General features: G+C 48.4%; 1 protein-coding gene across 5 annotated transcripts in view; it reads right to left on the minus strand.

Annotated features, from left to right (window-relative positions):
* Positions 1–23,444, minus strand: part of PPP1R12B (protein phosphatase 1 regulatory subunit 12B) — a 117,288-nt gene that overhangs the window by 40,095 nt on the left and 53,749 nt on the right. For 2 of the 5 annotated variants that reach the window (XM_050327102.1, XM_050327103.1), the window contains exons 13-19: positions 21,128–21,313; positions 20,396–20,578; positions 7,752–7,842; positions 6,598–6,765; positions 5,701–5,884; positions 5,062–5,174; positions 3,710–3,754 (exon numbers count right to left, since the gene is read on the minus strand). In XM_050327102.1, the coding sequence (XP_050183059.1) occupies positions 3,710–3,754; positions 5,062–5,174; positions 5,701–5,884; positions 6,598–6,765; positions 7,752–7,842; positions 20,396–20,578; positions 21,128–21,313 (970 nt within the window). The remainder of the gene's footprint in view (positions 1–3,709; positions 3,755–5,061; positions 5,175–5,700; positions 5,885–6,597; positions 6,766–7,751; positions 7,843–20,395; positions 20,579–21,127; positions 21,314–23,444) is intronic. The other 3 variants (XM_050327105.1, XM_050327104.1, XM_050327106.1) reach the window with 3 other exon arrangements.

Here is a 23,444-nt window from a genome sequence, read left to right on the forward strand (position 1 = left end):
TAGGCAATGTGAGTCCCAAAAGTGGAGGACTCGGAGCCTTCCCTGGCTTCCAAACACAGTCTGCAGGCACAGGGTGAGCCTGCACAACACTGGGAAAGGGGGCAGTAACTCCTGGGGACTCCCAGTACAGCCAGCCTGGCTACGACAGGCAAGTCACAAAACACTTATAACAAAAGCTATTCCCGCTCTTCTAGTCATTCATCAAACCCATCTTTTACAAAAAGGCAAACAGCAGGATGACAAAAGCTAAACTGAAGCCTCCGTGGAAGGATAAAATGGCACTAAAAGCAAAAATACAGGTGAGAAATAGGACACACCAAAATCAGGGACTCCCAAATCATAGCTCTGAATGAGTAATAACATCAAGACATTTAGTTTGTATAAGGAATTCTCCTGTTCACTGGTCTTCCCTTAGAACTCATGGAACCAAGCTTAGAAATTCAGCCCTTCTAAGACAGAGATTCAGTTTATATTGGTATCCAGTTGCATCTGGTGATTTCATGCTAATAGTACAATTAGGCAGAACACTTATTTACAAACCAGAGTGGGCCTGAGTGGTGCTTTGCAGAATGTAAAACACTCATTCCATAAATCAAAGCACAGAGAGACAGGAATGGAGCCTATTTAATCCACTTACTGCGATCGTAATCCACAATCAAGCGGTTCAGTGTTATTCTTGCATAAAAGTTAATTCCATTAACGTGTCTGGGGTTTATACTGGGCTGTATACAGACTGTCCTGGAGGCAGTTCATGACAACAGACATTTTCTTTGACACTTTTACTGCCTGTAAACTGTTATTTTACTAACACAATACTCGATGTCTTCCTCTGAATTTGAAGCTTTCCTTTGACAAAGTCCCTCTGGATGAGGCGTGTCTGTAATGCCCCTGCAGAGAACTGCAAGGAGATAAAATCCTTCAAATGATTACCAACATTTTCTATTTGTTCTGCATGGTCTGTCATCTAAAATACACTTTTCTTCCAAATTTGTTCCCAATTTCTCCTGCTGTACAACAGCAATGGCACAGGTTGCCCAGAGAAGCTGTGGCTGCCTCATCCCTGGAAGTGTTCCAGGCCAAGTTGGACAGGGCTTGGAGCAACCTGGGCCAGTGAAGGTGTCCCTGCTTGTGGCAGGGGGTGGAACGGGATGAGCTTTAAGGTCCCTTCCAACCCAAGCCAGTCTGTAACAGATTCCATCATTCTAAGTCAGGATCAAGTCAAAGCCAGGAGAGCTGGGAATAAGGAAACACCAGCTCTGAAACGGAACACTGGACCATTCTCTTTAGTCTTCACTGTCATCCTCCAACTGCTGCATCCTAAACTGGAGCCACTGATCCCTATCTGCACTGACTCTGTTGTATTTGTCCTCGCTGGCCTCACCAAGATGGAATTCCTGCAGTCATTGGCTTGAGGGAACAGGGAAGCTTTCCCAACACCACTCTCTCCCCCTGGCTCAGTCTGGGTCTAACAGGACCTCTCAGACTCTCCCAGTTTTTACTTTCTGAGAAACAGAGACAACATTGTGGCCAAACTTGCCCCCAACTTTTCTCTGAGCTCAGGTCTCTTCCAATATCAGCCAAGATATAAACACTGGAGGAAAAATACAACTGCTCCCATAAAACCAGAGAGTTTTTGGGGATCTGCAACTAAAATGGGACACTCCAGTGTGTTCAAGTTCACATCTTGGTGACATGGTGGCACCTTCCATTCTAGAATTATTGCTATTGATTATTAATGATTATTAATTGTACTTTTCCCTTGGCACTAGAACTAAAAGAAAAGAGCTGCTCTGTGAATCCTGCCAAAGCGATGGCCAGTTAGGATGGAAACCTCTGATTTGGATCTAAAACGAGCCAGGGAAGACTGACCAAGTGACACGATGCTGGAGGCATGCAGCAAAGAAAATGAACTCCAAACTGGATAAAAACAGGATGACTGGGAAAATGGAAAAAACAGGTCTGGCACAGTGGGAGGAGAGTCTAACCCAGGTCTAATGTATGTGGGGTGTGTAAGAAAACAGGGTGCTGCTGCCCCAAAGCACCTGCACAAAGGGGCTGAGGGAACTGAAGGGAAGTTGCTCTGCTGTTCAATGAGAACCCACAAGAAAACCACAGGAAGCACAAGAAAAGGAATCCTTGCTGTTAATTTGGAGAAAACCAGCAGTAACTATAAGAGATTGGGTGACCTTGAATTTTTGTGCAGGTGGGTTCTCCCAAAGTGCAGCTTATCCATTGACATGAGCAGTGAGGACTGTGCTCAATTAAATCTTCAGCAATTTTAGGACTAGACTGTAGGAAGCCTCCAAACCTGCAGCCTCAGACAGCCTTTTGTCTTAATTTAGCTAGTCTGGGACAACTTCCCAGAAGAACAAGTCATTCCCAGCAAGTCCCAAACATTCCTGCTGGAAACAAGGTGTCCCTATTACGATTATTACTTTTTTACACATTACAAAACTCCCCTCCTCCAACCCTACTGTGAGACAGCAGAAGTGTCAAAGCAATTGTAACGATGATAAATGGCCAAATCTTTCCTGCAGGGCTCAGTGAGGATTCCAAGAAGCTCTGCTCTGTGATGAGCAGAAACTCCTGTGGGAAGAGCTGGGCTCCTCAAAGCAGGTGATGCTTCTGTGAGCAGGAATATCCCACATTTCACACTGCAAAGTAAGCACTGGGAAAGCAATGCCTGGCACGGAAAGATAAGCACATGCTAAAAGCCATCCCAGCACCACGTGAGTCTCTGGTCCCAGCAAGGCTGGCCGTGACTTTGCTGCATTCTGACCAACTATTGTAATAAGAAAAACAAAAATAAGAGTCTGCAGAGCGTTACTGCCAATTTTCAGCACTGAACCAGTTAATTTCAACTAAATGATGCTTCAATCACTTTATATATATCACTTTTATAGTTTGCATCACAAACTATAGGGAAAGGCTATCCCAAGTTTGGTGTTTTCCAGCAAAAATGAAACATCACACAAGTAGGCTGACCCCTACACAACCTTGTGTTTGCTGCTTCTCCCAGGTCTTGCACATTGTGCTTTAATAGCCTGGAAATGTCTTTAGCTTTGACATTGTCACAGTCAGTCATGTTGTCAGGCTCCAGTGTGTTTCATACAGAGACAGACAAAACCAAAGGAAACCAAGGCAATTCAGAAAGACTCAGTAATTATTAAAAAAGTAAGGGCCTCGAAGGATGAGACTATTGCAAGAACAGGGGAACATGGAACAACCTCTGACATGCTGCTTGTGAAGACAATTTCCCACAAGAAATCAAATCCGTGAGGAGACAGAAGGGCAGATTTCAGAAACACAAAACATATTGTCCAAAATAACAGTGTCAGGGTGATTCTGAGATCCAAGGGCACAGGTCTTGCCCAGGACACCTGGTGGCCACGCTCTGCCAGCACTGTGGCCCGACAGCTCCGTGAGGCTCTTGCTCAGCCCTGCTCTGCTGCACTCCCTCCAGGCTCCAGAACTGCCCATGCAGCTCTCCAAGAGCCAACTCTGAACTTAGGCCAGTTCTGCAGGTATTTTTTACCTTTCAGAAGAGAAATCAATAAAGAATTTGCTACTTGGAAGTGTCTCCCTGTTCGTACTCAGCTACTGAGCAGAGGCTGAACCTCTCCCATGGACAAGAGTAAAGCCACAGAAGATTTCTTGCCACCAACACCCAAAAGTGAAACACCAACGGTTTAGACATGGTCTCACTTACCCGAGTTTCCTTCACATCCTCGTTTCCATCAACTTCATCATCATCCTAGGATGAAAAGCAAACAATATAATTAGGCAGCTTTGGAGACAACAAAACTTTATCACAGGGTGATAATTTTATTGTTTACAGAACCACAGAATTGTTAAGGTTGGAAAAGACCTCCGAGATCATCAAGTCCAACCTTTGACATCATGTCAACTAAACCATATCACAAAGTGCCATGAAAACTTGTGTTTAGAACCCTTCCAGGGATGGTGACTCCACCACTGCTCTGGGCAGCCTGTGCCAGTGTCTGACCACCCTTCCAGTGAAGAAATGATCTGATGTTAAAGATAAGAAGAAGTCTCAAAAGAAATGCCTGTCCAGATGTTTTTGGCTGATTATCAGATCAGGTTTGGTGACCTAATGACTATTTAGAAGATCTTTGTACTGAGAACAGAATGACTCTCTCTGATGGCTCCTGCCATTTCAATGCTCCTGAAGAGTCAGGAGGAGGAAAAACAACAGCTCCTTAATACACTCAGGGAACAAACATGACACTTGGGAAGACTGCTCATCTAAAATACTGACACAATGCTGACTTTCAAAGAACATCACTTCGATTAGATCCCAGGAGAAGAGACTCATCATCCCAGATATCCTGCACTTGTGCAGCCTCTCAATTAGCCACTGCCTCCTTGTAACAGCTTTGGGATTTCACGGAGCAATGGGAAACTACCACAGCATCCCAGCTGACTTCAGACTAAACTCGTTAACCATGATTTCATAATCCTTACTCTCTCCTGAATTTTCCTAGCTGAGGCTCTAACCAAAGTTTGGAGGGCTAGATTTCTTCCCTCAGAGTGAAGAAATCCTCTGAAACCAGGACCAACAGAAATGACCATGACACAGACAGCTCTCTCCTGCACTTATGCTGTGAGTGTTCCCTGCTGCTGGGAGAGGACCCAGACCCTGGTTTTGTTCCTCAGTGTCTTCATTTCATGGGGCCTAAAGAGCAGACAAATTTGGGCTCAGAGGAATTTGAAAATACTTCAAGTGGCTTGTGACCTCCTTCTTCCAAAGGAATTAAGACTTCTGATTTCTCCTCTCCCATGTGGGCCCTTCCACAGTCCTGCAGGGTTCCCACTGATTTGTGGCTCAGGAACAGGCTGCCCAGAGCCCGCTGCTTGGTGTGACATGGGCCAAACAGGGATGCACCACTTTGGATGTGCCAGTCTGAAACAGAGCTGGAGAGGGAAGGACTAAAGGAAAATCAACTGACTGAGAAAAAAACCTGAAGCTTGGAATCGGAAAAAAATTCATCCTGGATGAATTACAGAATGAGTTTCTCTTTCTAAGGGACTCAAACTTACATCTTTTGTCGAGAAAATGATGCCGGTGCCTCTCCGTCTCTCTTTCGGCCGCCGCCGCTCTCGGATTGACTGTTTGTTCAGGGATCTGTCGTCTGAATCCTGATCTTCACACTCTGGCCAAGCAAAGAAAGACTGCTTTGGTTTCAGTGATTTACATCTGTGCTTTTTGCTAAGGTTCTGGGGTTCTTTTCAAGCTGATCAAGGTCATCTTGGCTTGTGTTACATTACAAAGCAGTTATTAAACCAAATGTGTCCTCCTACAGCTGGATACTCACACTCCTTCCCTCATCAGAGACAGAGCTTACCCCAGCTGGAAGCTCTCCCCAGGTCATCTCGACTTACTCCTTTTGTGAGGACAAGCTGTACTAAAGGAACCTCTTCCCCCAGCTCTAATATCCAAATGATCCGTGGGTCACTGTTTCATTTATTTATCCAAAGTGGAAGACATCCTTTTATCCCTCTGTTACAAGCAATAGGAATTTGTTTAACTCCATTTAAACAAATAACATTGGTTTTGTGGAGGTGGCATCTCCCCTCAGAGTAACAAGTAAACTTGTTCTCTCTGTCTGTACACACTGAAAGTTCTAAACCACACAAACCCCCTGAGCTCTGCCTGCTCCTCGCTCTCCTGGTACGTACCGTTTTTCTCCATCTCTGTGGCTGCCCCTCTGAAGTCTGCTGGGTTCACAGAGTCCAGGCCTAGATATTTATTTGTTCTAGTCAGGTATGAACTCGTGTAGAGCAGAGGTGCTGCTGTCGAAGGAGATACAGGTGTCGTGGGTTTGTCGGGCTGTGCTGGGCACCTCAGTCGCCGGCAGACTGACTATAAACACAGAGCCAGGACAGAAAGTCAGTAGAATGAAGAGGAACCAGCAGATCTGGGATTTCAGGGAATGTAGTAACCTTTCAGAGTGCAATGTTTTCTTCCCTGTTGCTGGAAATGATCACCTGCATCTGCCAGATAGGGTTCATTCCATCAGACAGGGATGGATGTTAAAATAAATAAATAAGTACAGCTACAGTGTGAGAGTGCTGTCCAGGGCTGGGAGATCTGGGATCAACCCCTTTGTCCCCACAGCCAATGGCAGGACAAACAAGGTATCTAACAGAAATAAATGATTTAGAGTGAAAAACCAGAGGTGATGGCAGGGGAAGAGGACTGGTCTCTCCAGCTTTCCATTACACATCGGAATATCTGCTGAAAAATGTGAACACAAAGCCTCAGCCCAGACTGCACAGCGAGGATGGATCCAGGCCACATTTCTATCATTAGCCTTCTCATTCCACTTTCTGGGATTTACAGAGTCTTACTTTCTGGCAAGAGGCAGAAAGCTGAAATTCCCAGTGGAGAGCCAAGGCACAGCTAAGCTCCAGCACCTCCAGATCCACCTCCCTCGTGCAGGTGCTGCTCCTCAGCACTGCTTCTTTCCAGCAAGTCTGCCCCCCACCCCCCTTAAAACGAAAAGATACCCCCAGGAGAATTCCTCAATGGTTTCATTAGCTCTGAAGCAATGAGCACTGAGGCAGAAGGATCACCTCCTCATCCGTACTCCTGCTCCACCGTGCCCGGCTCTCCGGCCTCTCGCCGCTCTCCTCAAGCTCGGTGCCCTCGGCTTTCTCGCTCTGCTGCTCCTGGGCCTGTCGCTCCGCCCGCGACCGGCTGAAGGTCCGCTCGGCCTCCTGAAGGTCTGTCAGGGTCACACCCTGCACACGAAGTAAAGGAGAATTCTTAAATTCATGCATAGAATCCCAGACTGCTTTGGGTTGGATCTGAAAGCCCTTCTCATTCCACCCCCCTTCTATAGGCAGGGCACCTTCCATTAGACCAGGTTGATCCAAGCTCTGTCCAACCTGGCCTTGAGCACTTCCAGGGATGGGGCAGCCACAGCTGCTCTGGGCAACCTGTGCCAGCACCTCACCACCCTCACAGGGAAGAATTCCTTCCCAATATCCCATCTAACCCTGCCCTCTGGCAGTGGGAAGCCATTCACCCTTGTCCTGTCACTCCATTCCTTGTCCAGAGTCCCTCTCCAGTTCTCTTGGAGCCCCTTTAGGCACTGGAAGAGGCTCTAATGTTTCCCCAAAGCCTTCTCTTTTCCATGTTGAAATTAGATTTCAAGTCTTCCAGGTCAGTTTTAAATGCAGCAGGCTCCCACCTGGCCAGGCTCAAGTTTCATCCCTAATGGTAAGAGAAAGGGAAGAATTCTCTTGCCTTTAATGTATTTCTCAGTGTACTGACCTATCACTGACTCAAAGCAATCCTAATACATGTGCTCACACTGCAAACTAAAAGGCAGGTACAGTGCAGAAAGGGAAGCTTGAAAATCCAACTCATGTATGTTTGGGGGAGGGTTTTGTATTAACTGTCTGAAGGAACTTTGGCCAGAACGTCTCCAAAACAGTGTGAGTGCAGACAAACTCCTTGTCCTAAGAAATAAAGTAAGGGAAGAAGAAAATCCAGCCTCTTCATAGAATCCCAGACTGGTTTGGGTTGGAAGGGACCTTAAAGCTCATCTCATTCCACTCCCTGCCGTGGGCAGGGACACCTTCCATTAGCCCAGGTTGCTCCAAGTCCCATCCAACCTGGCCTTGAACACTTGCAGGGATGGGGCAGCCACAGCTTCTCTGGGGAAACCAATTCATCAGCTCTCTTCATCCAACACATGAATGTGAGGATTTCCATTCTTTACCTGGGTAGATCTGCGAGTCTGCCGGGCCTGCCTGGACCGTGCCTTCCGCAGTGATTCCGCTTCCTCATCCCGCACCGGAGTCAGATATGACCTGGAAAAAAAAAGAGAAAAGGGGCAGAAGAGGTTAAAGTAAAAGCAGATGCTCTGTTTTCTTCTCCCTTCAGACTCCTGAGCTATTATTCTCTTTCTTATGTACAGAAACCAATTTTAGCTCCATCTACTACTGCTGCTGCTTTGGGACAACTCCCCCATGAGCACGAGAGACACCCATGCTCACAGCTCCCTCTCCCCAGAGCCCCTACATAAACCCTTGACAGTGCTGGACATGCTCTGTTAAAAAAGTGCACCTTTTAGTACATTATTTGCTCCATTCCACGTCATTGCAACATTACAGAAAACAACTCCCCCACCCCACCACCCCCTCTGGCTCAGATAAAGATCTCAGAACAGAAATCCTGCACTGGCACATTCCTCAGACCCTCCTTCCTGTCATTATAGTCCTGATCATATTCCTGCAATCTGCTGGCTTCATCAATATGAAACCCATCACACCAGGAACCGGCTGAACTACAGGCAGAAACCTCGAAAAAAGGCATGGAATTAAAGAAGTGACCTTCACACTCTGTGTAAACCGAGCTCCTTAACACTGAAAACCCCACGGTTAAAACACAGAGCGGGGCACCACTGGATTTCATTAAACCGGGCAGAATTCGAGAGAATTATTCACATGAAAATACACAGACTGTACCCTCTGCCCTGGCATTCTCTGGGAGGACCTGGTGAGGAATTGGGCAGTGCTCCCACAGTCAGGGAGTGCACAGCAGTGATTTCCATAATCACATAAAAAGAGGTTTCAGTCTTAGGAACGATTAATTAAATTGGACTCCTCAGCCTGGTTAGTAGGGAATGATTATTCACGCTGTCCCACTGTACAAGGATAAGGGTGCTGGAATGTTCTTTGCAGTTCTATCACTGCCAGAGGTTAACAGTGTACCAGAGACCTGGATGTGTTCAAAGGGCAATCAATGAGCAAAGTGAGGGATGAAGGTCTATCACAGAACAGGCTGACTTTGTCCTTGGACTCTCTTCCTGGTTCTCCACTAAGACCACCTTCACGGAAAAGATAATGGGCTGGAGAGGATTTGCACACGATCCGGTATGTTAAGAGATTTATTAGAAAGTTCACTAAGCTGCTGCACTGTGACAAAACCACAGAGAACCAGGAAACTCGGATCATTCTAAAATCATCTGCCTGACCTTCGACCTTCTAAAATCATCTGCCTGACCTTCGACCTTCACGGGGCTTCCTCAGCTTTTGGGAGGTAAATCCATGGGAGCCAGCCATCCCACACTCCTCCTAGTGCTGTGGGGCACTCAGTGAGAGTCTTCTCACCTGAAACTGGTGTAAGGATTTGACCTGATAATTCTGTCCTGAGCATCCCTGATCTCCAGAGGCCAAGGAGAGTGCACAGGATCGATGGTCCGTGCTGGGGGTGATGCACTGCAGATTCCTAGAGGAGCAGGCACTGATTTTGGCTCTCTGTGACCAGTGACAGGACCCAAGGGAACAGCTGGAGCTGTGTCAGGGCAGGTTTAAGCTGGATATTAGGAAAAGGTTCAACCCCCAGAGGGTGGCCCTCGAACAGGATCCAAGGCTGCCAGAGCTCAAGGAACATTTGGACAACACCCTCAGGGACACGGTGGAATTATTGGGGTGTCCTGTGCAGGACCAGGAGTTGGACTTGATGATCCTTGTGGGTCCCTTCCAGCTCAGGAGATTCCACAATTCCATGAACCCTGTCCTGGCAGCTGCCTGCAGAGCTGCACTCCCAGGGTGTGATTTATCACCTTCAGAGGAGCCTCCAGCACAGCCCATGTGGATGCACTGCAGAGGAGCTCATTTCTTCCCATTGATTATCCAGACAGACACACGAGCTGTGATGGATATGCCAACACGGGAAGCGCCTACACTTCAGAGGGATGATTACCTCCCAAGAATTTGCTGTTTCATGAACAAAAAAAGCTGCTGTTTGATGAATGAAAGCTGTGCAACTCCTAATTTTGCAGAGCAGGAGCTCTCCTGCTCTCCCTGCTGCAGTGTGTGCACTGCCCAGGTAAATGGCACATTAAGGAAACAATAAGCATTTTCTGCAGCTTTTGACACAAGCAGAATCGCTGCTGTTTGCCCAGCAGCCAGAATCAATAAGCCATCTACAGGAAGAAGGCATTTGCAAAATACACTGCAAATGAAGTTCAGAGCAGTAGTAAAAAAAATAAAATAAATTCCTGAAACATATAAACCCAGTAAATGTGCAGCTCAGTATGGTGCGAGGTGGGCAGTTTACTGCAATGGCTTTGAATCAGTGGAATTGAAATCTAGTGGAATTTATTCTGCAGTGAGGACACAGGTATGTAGGAGCTGCAGGTGTGTAGGAGCTGTGCACACACAAGGGAGTAAGAAGAGGAAGGTGAGACCTGCCTTTGCCCGAGGAGGAGTTTGGCTCACACACAGGCAGGTCTGCAGCAAGCACACTGTGCTCGTCCCAGGATCTGAGCAGCAACACCAGGCCACCTTCCAGTGGCTGAAATGCTTTTGCACACAAAAGGAAACAATGCTGAGCTCCTGCCACGGATGTGGGAGCGGACAAAAAAGGTTTTCAAAGGAGCTTCAGAAAAGGTTTGCCAAATCCGTGGGGAACAGGTCAGCCCCAGGCACGGGGAGGGCTCTGTGGCAGGGGCAGCCCAGGCAGTTTGCAGGAGGCTGCAGGATTTCCCTCGGTTCAGTGTTCAGCTGCAGCTTTGCTGTGGTTACGGCAAGAGAAAAACCATTTTGGGTCTGTTACCCCCTCATCCTCCTGGGCTTTTTTCCTCTGTTCTCCAAGAATTTATAAAAAAATGCAAATATGTTAGAGCATTATTAGCAAATCTGGAAATCCAACCTGTAACAGGGACTTCAGCAGAGCACATTTTGCTGGTCAGAGAGGCTCAGCCGGGGCTGCAGCCATTATCGATCACCAACTTTTGGGTTCTTTCCATTTACACAATTCATCACTTCCTGGAGCTCACCCAAAGCCATTTACAGCATGAGATAACCGAATTTTCTGAGTCAAGTCAGCAGAGCCACTGCACAGTCACTGAGCTGGTTTCTCCGGGGGAGCAGCTACAGCCTGTTCCAGGTGCTGAAGGTGCCCGTGCTGTCAGAGCCTCAAACACACACAGCAGCCCCATCCCTGCTGGCAATGCAGGCCCAGGAGGACTCTGCTCGGGGCTTTGTGTGTTTGATTTCTTCTGTGGGGGGAAGGGTTAGGGAAGTGCCAGATTTTACAGTTTTTACAATGCGTTGCTTTGCTTACAAACTGGATTTTGAGAGACCCGAGTGTGCTAAATGAGCTGGAAAGAAGAGAGAGAACAAATGCACTGGAAGGAGATGGAGAGTCATCTGCAGCTCAGAGCTGGGCTGGGCACAGGCAGAGCAGCAACACGCTGCTCTCCAAAGCAGAACCACTGCAGAGCACAGCAAGCTGCAGGGCACAGGCACCAAAGGGGGTGAGGCGGCCTGGAAACAGTCCACAGCGTTTTTAATTACGTTCTCAAGGAACACACACTGCTTGCTCAAGTGCAGTGCCCTGTCATCCTATTAATTCAAGCAAATATCCCAGGATCCAAGCAGATCTTCAAAGGAACGGCCCTGTGCACTGTGTTTCCTTGCAGTGAGCTTTCCCTGAGAAAGAGATGAAATAAGAGCAGCCACCACGTCAAGCTCAAGGCACCTATAAAGCAGAACAGATTTTTTACCAGAATTCTGGCTGCAAGTTCAAGGAGCAGAATGGAAATGGTGTGAGATGTGTATGTGAGAGTCAGCAGAACCACTGCAGAGGTTTAGAGCTCCCAGAGACAGAGATAAGTGTGTCCTGCTGCTATGAGAGAGCTACAGGCTCTTGGTTGGTGTATTAGCTACGAAAAAAACCAGATAACTGAATGATGAACCCAGCTCCCACTTCATTCTGCCTATTTTCAAGAAAACACCTATTTTTCTCTGTCAGCTCTTTCGATCGGGACAGTGCAACACAAAGGTGGATCCCAACCACTGACCAACATCTCAAGGCAAAAGGAGCTTCAATAAAATACTAATAGAGGGGAAGATTCAAACCAGGGCAATAGGAAGGCTGGATATACAGGCTGGTAAGCCAGGAACACAAGAGCAAATCTGCTAGAGAACCCGGGCCAGAGGAAAAGAAAAGAAGATATTGTACAGAGAAACATCTCCCAAGAAAGGGTGAATGATGCAGATAAAGAAGTTACAATCCCTTGTTGGTTGGTGCACAGGTAACAATAACAGAAGATGGATTTCTCCAAGAAACAAGCAACCTTCTGATAATCCTTTCACAACGCTGGTCTCCTTTCCTGCCATCCTGAACTCTTTCAGGCATTCAGAGATTGAAGTGCTTGTGGTAAACACCATCCACCACCACGGAGTCCTTTGGCAGAACATCACCCAGCCCCAGAGGGAACAATGAGAACCTGGGAGTTTTACATCACTCATGGAAGTGTTCCAGGCCAGGTTGGACGGGGTTAGGAGCAACCTGGTCTACTGGAAGGTGACCCTGCCCATGGCAGGGGGCTGGAACAAGATGGGCTTTAAGGTCCCTTCCAACCCAAACCACTCTGGGATTCTGTGAAAACCTGGCAACAAATCAGGACACTAAACATTCACCAGAGCTGCCCTCTTCTCAAAGTGGGTTCAAGGTATTTCACTCTGCTGTCAGGACCAAAAATTGAGATACACCCCCCATGACCTGTACTGGGTCACAACAGGTTCTGTCCCCTCAGGTCATTCTCACCTATATATATATATATATATATATGAAACCTCATGCATACTCTGAAAAAAGGAAGATAAGAAAAAAAAGCTCAGCAAAAGCCTCAAGTACAGATACTATTCCTGTGAAAACAATTGGAAAAGTACAGCATCCCAGCAATGCATTCCTACAAACTGGACTGTTGCCATTAGCAAATAACTATCTATAAGCTGGGGGAGGGAGGAGAAGCAAGTGCAAGTTTTGCAGGCAACAATGCTGACAGCAGTTCCCAAAATACAGTTCCTTAAGTTAATGAACTATGTCCCCAGCAGCAAGTCAATCATTGGCAGGTACACAGAAACAGTCAGAAAAAGAAACTTTTCTGCTCTCTGATGCAACAGGTTTCAGTTGTTCCCTGAATTTATCCCTGTGTTAACACATTCTGCCCCTCAGTCCACTGGAAATGTCATTAGAGAAACTGCCAGAAGCTGCTGTGCTGTGAGAGACCCTTCACCAGGCAGGAGAAGGATGACACATCAGACTCTGTGAGTGTTGGAGCCAGGAATAAGTGGGGAGACAGCCTGACAATTGCAAGTTATTTAATAAGCTGAGGACAGAGGAATAAAGGATCATGCTCCTAAAGCCTTTCACAGCTGGCTCAAAAAGGCTCAGCTGAGCTTTGCCTGTTTTCAGGCCTTTGCTGTTGGGAGCTGCTGTGTTTCAGTCTGGACTGTGAATTCTCAACCTGTGCAAGTTTCAATGTCTGAATTTCCGCCCTCTGGTGACAGTATGATTAGCAGGTTCACCAGCAGCAGATTAAATTCTTTATTTGCCACAGCTTTGCTTTGCCCAACATGCTCAGGTGCTGATCCGAGAGATTAAGAGGCTTGTGATCTTTGTCACTTGTTAATCAAAACAATGAGCCCCCTTTATCCCCACGGGACTCCTGTTTCCATGGATGTTACAAGGGGGTGAGGTTACACATATGGCAACTGATGCTCCAACAGCACTTCCCATCATAGAGTTCTGGATGATTTTCCCATGTCCCATCCCTGGGAATGTCCAAGGCCAGGTTGGACAGCACTTGGAGCAACCTGGCCTAGTGGAAGATGTCCCTGCCCCTGACAGGGGGTGGAACAAGATGGGCTTTAAGGTCTCAACCAACCTTCCAACCCAAACCATCCCATGGTTCCATGTTCAGCTCTTGTTTTATCCTTCAGACAGCAGAGCTGCTCCTCCTGTGCCATGTCCCCACGGCAGCTCCTCGTGCCTCCTTGGCAGCCTGGGCTGCTCTAGTACCAGGTGAGGAGAGCTCCGATTGCAGATCCAGCCCTGCATTTCCTCTGCCAGTGGAATAAAAGACAGCACTGGTACCTCACAAGAGCTCACAAAGTTTGGGGCTGGGGGAGTGAAGCTTTTAATGATCCCTTCACACTAATTAATGTCACTCAGCACCGTGGTGAAAAGGCAAACCCCACAGTGATCACATTCCCTTAACTGGTTGCCTTGACTGTTGCTGGAACCCAGACCTTTAAAGTTGTGCCAGAAGAAGAGAAATTGTACTTGTTTTAAAAAAAAAAAAATTCCAGGATTTTTTGCTGCAAAGAGGAAAGCCAGGAGTGCTGCAAACCCAAAGCAGAGGCAGTGGGCAACACCTTTCCCTACAAACTGCCCCTGAGACACTGAATGCATCAGCTGAGACCATCACAAGTGCAAAGCTTTCCAGGCTGGAATATTTTGTAACAGTTCGTGTTCAGCAAAGGACATCAGGTGTCAATACAGAGCACTGAGTGGGTTGTCACTGTGACAGGGAACAACGTGCACTGTCTGCAGTCCTCAGGGGCCGGATCCTCGCATCAAAAATCAGCTGCATGAACCGCAGAAGGATGGAACTCCACCTCCTACCACTGATGGAGGAAATGAAGGTGGAGAAGCAAGTGTCCTGTCTCTGTGAGCATCTCTTTCATTTCCAAGTGAGCCAACACAATCTGACACTTTAAACAACCTCAAGCAGACCTGTTACAGCTTTCCCAAAAGCTGATTTACACCATCTAAGCCAGGAAATTTTCCAGGGCAGAAAATCCCTGGAGGTAAAAAAAAAAAAAATTAACTTGGCAAAAATCTGACTATTTGGGAAATTGTCTTTTGCAACTAAAAAATAAAATAAACTCAAAACTTGATGGTGATAAAGAAGGTTCAGCCCCTGAACTAGATAAGCCTGAGGAGAGATGCTTGCCTGGCCAGTGCATCCCAGCAGCCTTCCACTGCCACCTCGTGGGAGCAGCTGCCCAGGAGATGCCTGAGCAGCTCCAAGGAACAGGATCACAGATCAGCCCCAGCTGAATTACAGAAAATATCACTGAATATTAATAATGTATCAAAGATTTACATTTCCCACTGAGCTCAGAATGCAATTTCTCAGCGTGCGGCTTTGGTTCAATTTCCAGTGTCCACTGTTCCCAGAGACAGAAGATTAATTAAGTTCGCACAAAAACTTTTCCGATAGAAATCCTGGGGAGGCAACCTGGCTCCTCCACCTGTCACATCCACAGGTCGGTGCTGTGGAGCAAAGAATTTACCGGAGTAGCTGAGTTAGTGCTGAATTAGCTCTCAGCTGTACAGACACACGGGATCACCACAAAGACTTCCAGTACATTCTTTACCTTAAAGGCCATTTTGGACACAGAGAAGTATCTGAACATGTCAGGGTTAGTAAAGCCCAGCTGCTGAGCATCCAGGCACTGGCACCTGGACAGCACCAGAGCCAGAACGAGCCGTGACTCGGATGTGCTGTCGGGCTCGAGGGGAAGCGCGTGCAGCAGGGCAGGAGTTCCCATTAGTAAGCCAAGAGGAATTGCACACAAACTCAGCATGGACAGGGCTGGGGAAAGGCAGTTTTACCTTCTGCTTGCTCCACGCTGCCAAGCTGCAGTTCTTTGACAAGGCTTAGCTCAAGCGGTCCCTGCTTCCTTTCCTTGACCATTCCTGAAGGATCCTGCATATACTCCTGCTTTTGTTAGCAGGCCAACCTACAGCCTGGGCTTCTCCGCCCAAAGCAAATGCCAAAATATCCACCCCCCTTCCCCTGAGCACTGGGGGATGGAGCCTCTGCAGCTGAGCAGAGCACACACCTGCTCACCGCCCTTACAGGAAACCGCCTCAGCCGCACTGACCCCCGGCCCACACCTCGACCTTATTCCAAATAAAAAAGCAGCCTGATTTCTGATCCAGCAGGAGCAATCTCCACTCTTCCCAACATGGACAAGCCCATGGGCCAGAAGAATTCCTGCCCTCCCACGTCATCTGCACCAGCAGCCTTTTAAAAAAGGGACAACTTTATCTGAAAGCGATTAACTGCAGAGGCAGTGGCAGAGAAATGCTGTCACAGCAGGTGCCAGATGACTGTTCTTCACAAGAGAGAGAAACCTCTTAACTTCTTGTTGTCCACTGTGTAGTGTGGACAGGAATCTGTGCCTTGCCCTGCAGCTCCTTTCACAAGTATCCCCACTGCTCTGCTTCCCCAGGGACCTTTCCCAGGAGATTAAGACCACTCAGCTTTAGATCAGTCAGCGATAAGGATTATAGAGTCAAATGCTATTAAAAAAAAAGGTGGCAGCGAGCTAATGCTCACAGCTTTTTCTACCAGTTCCGCTCAAGCGACATTTAAATACCCCTTGAATGCAATCTCACAGTTTAACTTTCACAGAGACCAGAGGCTTTTATTTTATTAGTGAGATAATAAGGGTTGAAGGACATAAGGGATATCTGTGCTCATCCTAGAGGAGACACGCTCTGAATCCGGACAGGACAAGAATCACAAGGTAAAAGGACTTGCCAAAAACTGCTCATCTAACAGAACTGGTGGAGGAGAATTCAATTATTAATATATTATTAATATATACTACTATAATTAGCAGTTGGATCCTTAGAATGAAGAATGAAAAATAAATTCCTCTTGGGAATGAAGCAGGAAATAGAAATGTTTGCCAGGCACATTTACCTGGCACATCAGTGAACTTCCTTCATCCGAAAAAAAATTTTAGGGGACAATTTAGAAGGCACGAAGGCACAGGCTGAGCAGACCTGCCAGCCCCAAAGCTGCCCAGAAAACAAACCCACCTTGTTCCTATTCTGGATTTATCATGGAATCACAGAATGGTTTGGGTTGGAAGAGACCTTAAAGCTCATCTTGTTCTACCCCTTGACACAGGCAGGGACACCTTCAACTACACCAGGTTGCTCTAAACCCTTGTTCAACCTGGCCTTGAACACTTCAGGGATGGCACAGTTATGTGAGAAACTGGTCAGAATACATTAAAAGATTAAGGAAGAGAGAGATGAGTTTCCTGTCTCTAAAAGTGCGCCTGATGGCAAGTGCTGGAACCACCTTGCTGGAACCTTCCTGAGGAACAGGAAGAACACACACAATTGCAGAGCTCAGATGTATAAACACAGTGTCTGGGGAGAAAAAACTGAGGAAGGTCAAATTAAAATCCTAACTCTTACCAAACCAGGAGAGATTTCAAATTCAAGAGTCCTCTTAGCAAAGTGTGTCTCACCTCAGTGCCAGCTGTGGCTGCTTGGCCCCCTTTCCAACTGTTCTGGGAACCAAAGCTTCCACAGAGTATGAAAGGGTTCAGCTGGATCCCCCAGACCTTCCTTTCAGCACAGATATTTCATGGCATGAGCCACATTCCAGCGTGACAGGATGCCTTGCAGGCCCTTTCCACACCCAGGGGACACAGCTCTGAGCAGCCCAGACCTGTGACACCAGGACTCTTGGGAGAAGCTGTGAGGAGAGCCCTGCACTGACTCTGCACAGGCAAGGGTCCAGATGAACTTTGGGAAGGAGCTTTTGGTGGCACTAGAGGCCGCTGTCACCCTGGGTGAAGGCAGATAATCCAGCTATGGGCTTCAACCAACAGGTCCCCCCCATTCCCCACCACCTGGTCACAGCCCATGGAAACCATCAGGCTGCTAGTCCTGCACAGGGGCTGTGTGGGACACTGCAGGCACAACATCCCCACGGCTGAAATCCACCCTCAGCAGGGCCAGGGCTGTTTGAGTTCAGCTGGACAAACACATTTGCAACAGGAGACAATTTGAACCTCGCAGGGGATCATCCGAACAGCCAGACAGCCCTGTTCATCAGCAGCTCCGAAATTCCCAGCAAAAACCCAAAAGCAATTGCCTGGCACAAACCCTGCCTTGTGGGAGATGGCAGGTTTCCAGGTTCCCAGCATCAGCACGCTGCAGTGCCGCAGCAGAGTGCCGAGAGGCTGCCCATGGATACATGGAACACACATGGCAGCAGCTGGGCTGAATGTCCAGGACATCTGGCCCAACACCAGCACTGACCTGCCATGGTCTGGCCAGGCACCCACATGGCACCACACACCTCCAACTGGTCCCTCCTCTGCTGACCCTCTGCTGTTTGTTTTCCTCCCCTTTGTAATTTACACTATTTCCCAGCTACTGGAGCGTTTCCCGAACAATTCAGCTGGAAAACAAGGAGCAGGTGAACCACTGTGGGTCAAACGCTAAGGTGGGGCAGGGTGAGGCTTGTTGGCCCCCACTGGATGCAAACCAGCGCTCCAGAGCTCTCCACCAGTCATTCCTCCTCAGCCCTAAAGCAGCCTCTTACTACTTTAACCTTTTGGCTTCACACAGATAATTTTAAGGCCACACGTTTGGAGACATCCCTGTGATCTAATATTAGATGATCAGCTTGTTTATGTTTTTGTTGCTAAGAGCAAGCTGGAGCTTTGGAAACACGAAAGCAGCCCAAACACTCCTGCGACAGCTGCCGCTGGGAACTGAAATCCGTGCAGCACTGCCCTGACAACTGTTTGGCATTCGCCTTTTCATTTTATTTTACTGGAATTGGTCTCCTTCCCAAATAAGCTTGTCCCATTTTGGTGACCTCTCCTGTCTCTCTGGGTCTGTGTTTCCCTGTTCCAGTGTGCATGCAGCTCCCAGTCCCTGTATCATGCTGTGAGGATGTACATCCACCGGTAAGGTTTCCTCCCACTCGAGCACAATGCATCATTGCTGGGCTTTTTTCCTCTCAGTAGTTTCAAAGCATCATTAAATGTGGGAGGAATTTTCTGGTGGTTTCTCTTTACATTACCATAAATCACAGGAGATGGTTCTCTAATAAAAATGCGGGAGGCAAACAGATCTTCTGTATTATTTATAGAAGCAGATTTGGCAATAAATGCCAATGCAGTAATATTAAAGGATGCTTTTTTGGGCATCTACAAGTAACTAGCCCAGTCTAGTCCCCTGTCTGCAGGCAGTGCCAAAAGTCTGGGAGGGGGTTTGTGCAGCCCACTTCTCCAAGGAAAACTCTGCTTCTGCAGCTTGATTCAGGGTCTGCCAAAATTCAGAGACTTATGAAAGGTCTGAAGTGTGAACTGAAAGCACAATACTCACTCTGTCCTCTTGCACAACCTCCCTGGGCACTGGCAGTATCTTTAGGCAGCTCATCTCAATTCAATTGCAAGTGACCCCAAGCCAAGTGACCTCCAGCAAAGTAACAGCAGCACACAGAGGCACTGCCAGGGTTAACCCCAGTGTTCTCCCACCAAAGATACTCTGCACTAGTTCCTACAAACTGGCCCTGCACACTGAGCTGATGAATGTGGCTCCTCCAGAATGCACTCCCTGTGCTGGCTCTGGAACAAAAAAAAAAGCCCAAACAGCATTAAAAGTTTGAGTATTTTCCAGCAGCACTGCCCACCTTGCTTGGATGTCCTGCAGGTGAAGTGGAGCAGCCCACCCTCTACAGGACACTGCAGCTCAGCCTCACCACCTTCAGCTTTCTAGGCTGATAATTTCTCATTACTGCTCTTCCCACCCCTTGGCCTCAGGCCATTTAAAATGTGTCAGAGCACTATCTCTACTCAGGAAGGGCTGTATTTCAATAAATCACTATTTTAGTCTGGAAGAATATAATCACTATACATCCTGCATGAACTGGTTGCTGATTAGAAACACACAGTTCATCACGGAATTTTATTTATTACCATTTGCTTTTGTCAATGCCATCAGGAGAGACAGATTTTGGAAAAGTTATCCTGCTTGCAGGAAGAAACACAGATCATTTGATATTCTGTACTTAATGCACAGGATAAGGTTCCTTTGAAAAGAGCTCTGGCTCCCCAGGTTTGCATTTCCCCAGTCTTAAAATAACATCATGTGATAAGAAAGAGATACCACCGGCTAGATCCAGAGTCATTCCCAAGGCTGCTACTGCTGGAATGGCCTCGGTTGCACATGGCAGACTCCCACCTCTGGCCTTTACAGTCAATCAAAGCTGTGCCTGCTGCTGGAGTCCATCTCCTCCTGTGTCACACAGCTACACAACCCAGGAAGGTTTGTTTTCCCCACTAACTGCAGTAGGGAATCTGGGGGTCCTGTGCAGTGCAGATGTCTCCATCAGGGCATAAGCAAACCCAGCTGAGCAGGATCAGAGGGACAGATATTATCTGAATGAGTCTCAGTCCAACACTCTTTTTAGGATGGGATTAATTTTATGGAACCTGCTGTGAATGGCTGCTCTGCTGCCTGTCCCTGAATACCCACAGGCTGGAGGTGCTAAGATTAGGAGCCGAGGTTAGTACTGAAGACAAAGGCTCAGATGTTGAAGACACAAGCAGAAAATTACAAGACCAAATTTAACCTACAAGCCAGAAATGACTCAGTTCAAAATCTTCAGAAAGAGCAGGGGCAGCAGCCTGGAAACTCCACGGAGCACCTAAAACCCAGTCCCTACACCCCCACCATCACCACCACGTGAGAGCTGCCCACAGAGTGGGCCACCAGAGCCCACTGCTCACTGACCTTCTGCGCTCCCTGGCCTCCTCAGCAGAGAGATCCTTCCCCGGGGCGGAGGCAGCCCCGGCGTTCGCGGTGCCGTTGGCAGCGCCGAGCACAGCCCGGTTTGTGATTACACCTAGAGGGGTAACACAGCTGCCCTCTGGGCTTTTCTCTACAGCAGAATCAGTTTGTTGCCTGAAAGGGGCTCTGAAATAGAGAAGACATACGGAAAGCAAAGCAAGTGAACTCAAGCGCTGACCAAGCCCAGCCTCCTCGAGGGAGCGCGGACAGATCATCCTCCTCGCCCTGCACTCTTGTGTTCGGGGAGAACAGCCACGGTAAAATGCGTTTTACAAAACTTGGAGGAGAATAAGTAGGAGGAATTAATAGTCTTCACTTCCCTGTTTGTAGCAAAAATGATTAGAAAAATGTACCTGGTGAATAAGCAGAAGGAAGGAACTCCAAGAACTTGTACACCGAGCGCCCGAGGGCGGCCTGAGCATGGGCTGAGTCAAGAGACAAGAGGGACCACTCCAGGGAGCTACAGTCACATCCCAGCTATTCCCAGCCTGCCAGTGCATACCCACTGCTGGAACTGCCCAACATCACCATTTCGGGACTGCTTATCATTCTGGGATTGCTTATCAGCCCTTCCCAGGCAGAAGCACAACTCCAATCCACGCTCCACTCCAGAACTCAGACCTTCCAACCCAAATGCTGACTTTCGGCAGCGCTCTCTCGGCCGGGAGCTGTTACCTGGTGTAGTGGCAGGCTGATGCAGGAGTGTTCACACCGAGAGATGTGGGGCAGGAAGAGACAGGTTGCCACGGGGAGCCCGGGGAGGTAGATGAGCCAATGGCAGTGGGTGAGGTAGCTAGAGATGGACTGCGACTGGCTGAAATGTAGGGACTGCCCAGGTCACTACTTCTACCAAATGAAGCACTGTAATAAAACATCACAAAATCACGTCCTTCAGAGCACAGTAAACATTCAACAGCACATCCCACAGCTGGGCTCGCAGCTGGGCAGGGAGCAGCTACCACATCGTAGCAAAACGAGTGCAAAGAGATGAGAGGCCGTCAGAGCTGCCGCAGGTTGTGCCAGCAGAGCCTGGCTTAGCTAAGCCCAGCTCAGTTTCAGCGAGAGAATAAAGGCGTGGGGGTAAATCAGGAGGATCAGGGAAGGGAAAAGCCCTGCTGCAGTGAAAGCAGGGCACGTGGAGCACCCCTGTGCACCGGGGAAAGGTGGGAACAGGGAGCAAGGATGAGGATGCTTAAAGCAGGGAAGGAGAGAGTGACATAAGCGGGTCTGGCTGCATCACACCCTAAGGATGTCCAGGACTTCCAGTTTTGTTTGCAGTGGCTTAAAGCTTTGGAAAAGATGATCAGTTCAGGCTTCAGTTTTCTTTAAGGCATGTTTGGCACAAACTCTGTATTTCTGGAAAACAGCTATCACAACTGTCCAAAAATATTGAAGAATGAGCAAGGGAAATACATATTTTACCAGTTTAAAACAAACCCTGAAAACCATTCTCACTAAAAATCTCTAAGTGTTTAAGTGCTCGTACTTTGGAGAAGAGACAGGAGGAAAGGAGAAGAGCTCTGATATAAGGATGGACCATTTTGCTTTTTCAAAGAAAATCCAGCCTAAGTGGGAGATAAAATCCACACTAATGGGAGAGAAAATCCACTCTAGAGGGCGAAGCCGCACATCTCTGAAAACAGACTTGATGAAATCTGGTAAAATCTCCTTGCATGTGCCAGAGCCCTGCACACAGGCTGCTCACAGCCTGCACACAGAAACCCAGCAGGATCCAGGGCCCTGCCACACCTTTCCCAGCAGCTGGAATGCCTGGTTGCTACTGGTCAGACTGGGCTGTCCACAGGATCAAAGGCTAGGAAGGTTGGAAGGCTGGCTAGCACTTCCTGCAGCCTAAGGGCTCCCATGGCAGGACACAGGGGGAAAGTGGCTGCACCAGGAATAAAAGGTGAGGAAAGCAGCAGGCTGGGACAGAGCTGCAGGTTTTTGGGAAGGCCAGGGACAATGGAGTGAAACTGGAAGTCAACTCTAGAGTAAGAGTCAGAGGGAGCAGCCCCGGCTGAAATAACACTGGGAAGGGGCAGGATCACAGCCAAGGACAGGAGGCTGGAGGAAGGACCCGGCCCAGTTTGCTCAGGGACCGAATTTACAAACCAGTTTTACATGCCAAGGCCCCAGGCCAGCCCAGCACAAGCAGCTGGTCCCATGGGAACCAGAAGGGACAACAGGGTATCCTGGAAGGCCTCCATGGGGAGGAACCTCCCACTTGGGCTCCTCAGTTGACGGCTGCCTGCCATATCCACGTCACACAGGAACAAGTAAGTTATTGTCACCAGGTAGCAACCTCCACTGGACCCTAAACAAAGCTTCCTCTGGAATGCTGGCCCCTGCCTGGAGCACAGGAGAGCAGGAAGTCCTGTTGGAAGCAAGTGCCTCCTCCCTTTTTGGCTCTCTGCTCCAGAGGGAAAGGCCAAGCCCTGGAGATGGGCTGGGCGGAGGGTGGGAGTGGGGAGAGAAGCCTGGCTGGGGTGGGTGTGTGGAGCAAGAGGCTGTGGAGCCACACAAATGAGTGTTCTGAGGAGATGATGGCAGGGGAGAATGTGCCAGTGGAAGGAATGAGAGGATGGGCAGGGGGAAAGCTGGTGGCAACCCTGGGGGCAGCAGGGTTGATGTGGCACCATCCTGGGAGAGCCCAAGGCAGAGGCTGGGGAGCGAGGCGTGGCTGCAAGAGAGGGCAGGAACTTGGAGAGGGAGGGAGGATGCAGGAGGGTTATCAAGTAAACCCTGACAAGGATTGCCTTCCAGAAGGGAAAGGTAACAGGTGAGGAGTATGGAAGCAGAACCAGGGGCCTGGGAGAGTGGAGATGTGGAGGATGAGAGGGGAAGGAGCAGGAGGAATGCAGGAATAGGGCTTGGTGGTGGTGCTGTGCCAGCTCTGACACGCACACGGCTAGAGAAATGTCGTGCTGGGGGCACCAGGCACACACTGCTGCTCCCAGGGGAGCCACAGCACTGCCAGCTCCGTGGGAATCCA

Source organism: Myiozetetes cayanensis, unplaced genomic scaffold, assembly GCF_022539395.1.
Source record: "Myiozetetes cayanensis isolate MyiCay16 unplaced genomic scaffold, myiCay2020 scf32, whole genome shotgun sequence".
In the NCBI taxonomy this organism is placed as follows: Eukaryota; Metazoa; Chordata; class Aves; order Passeriformes; family Tyrannidae; genus Myiozetetes; species Myiozetetes cayanensis.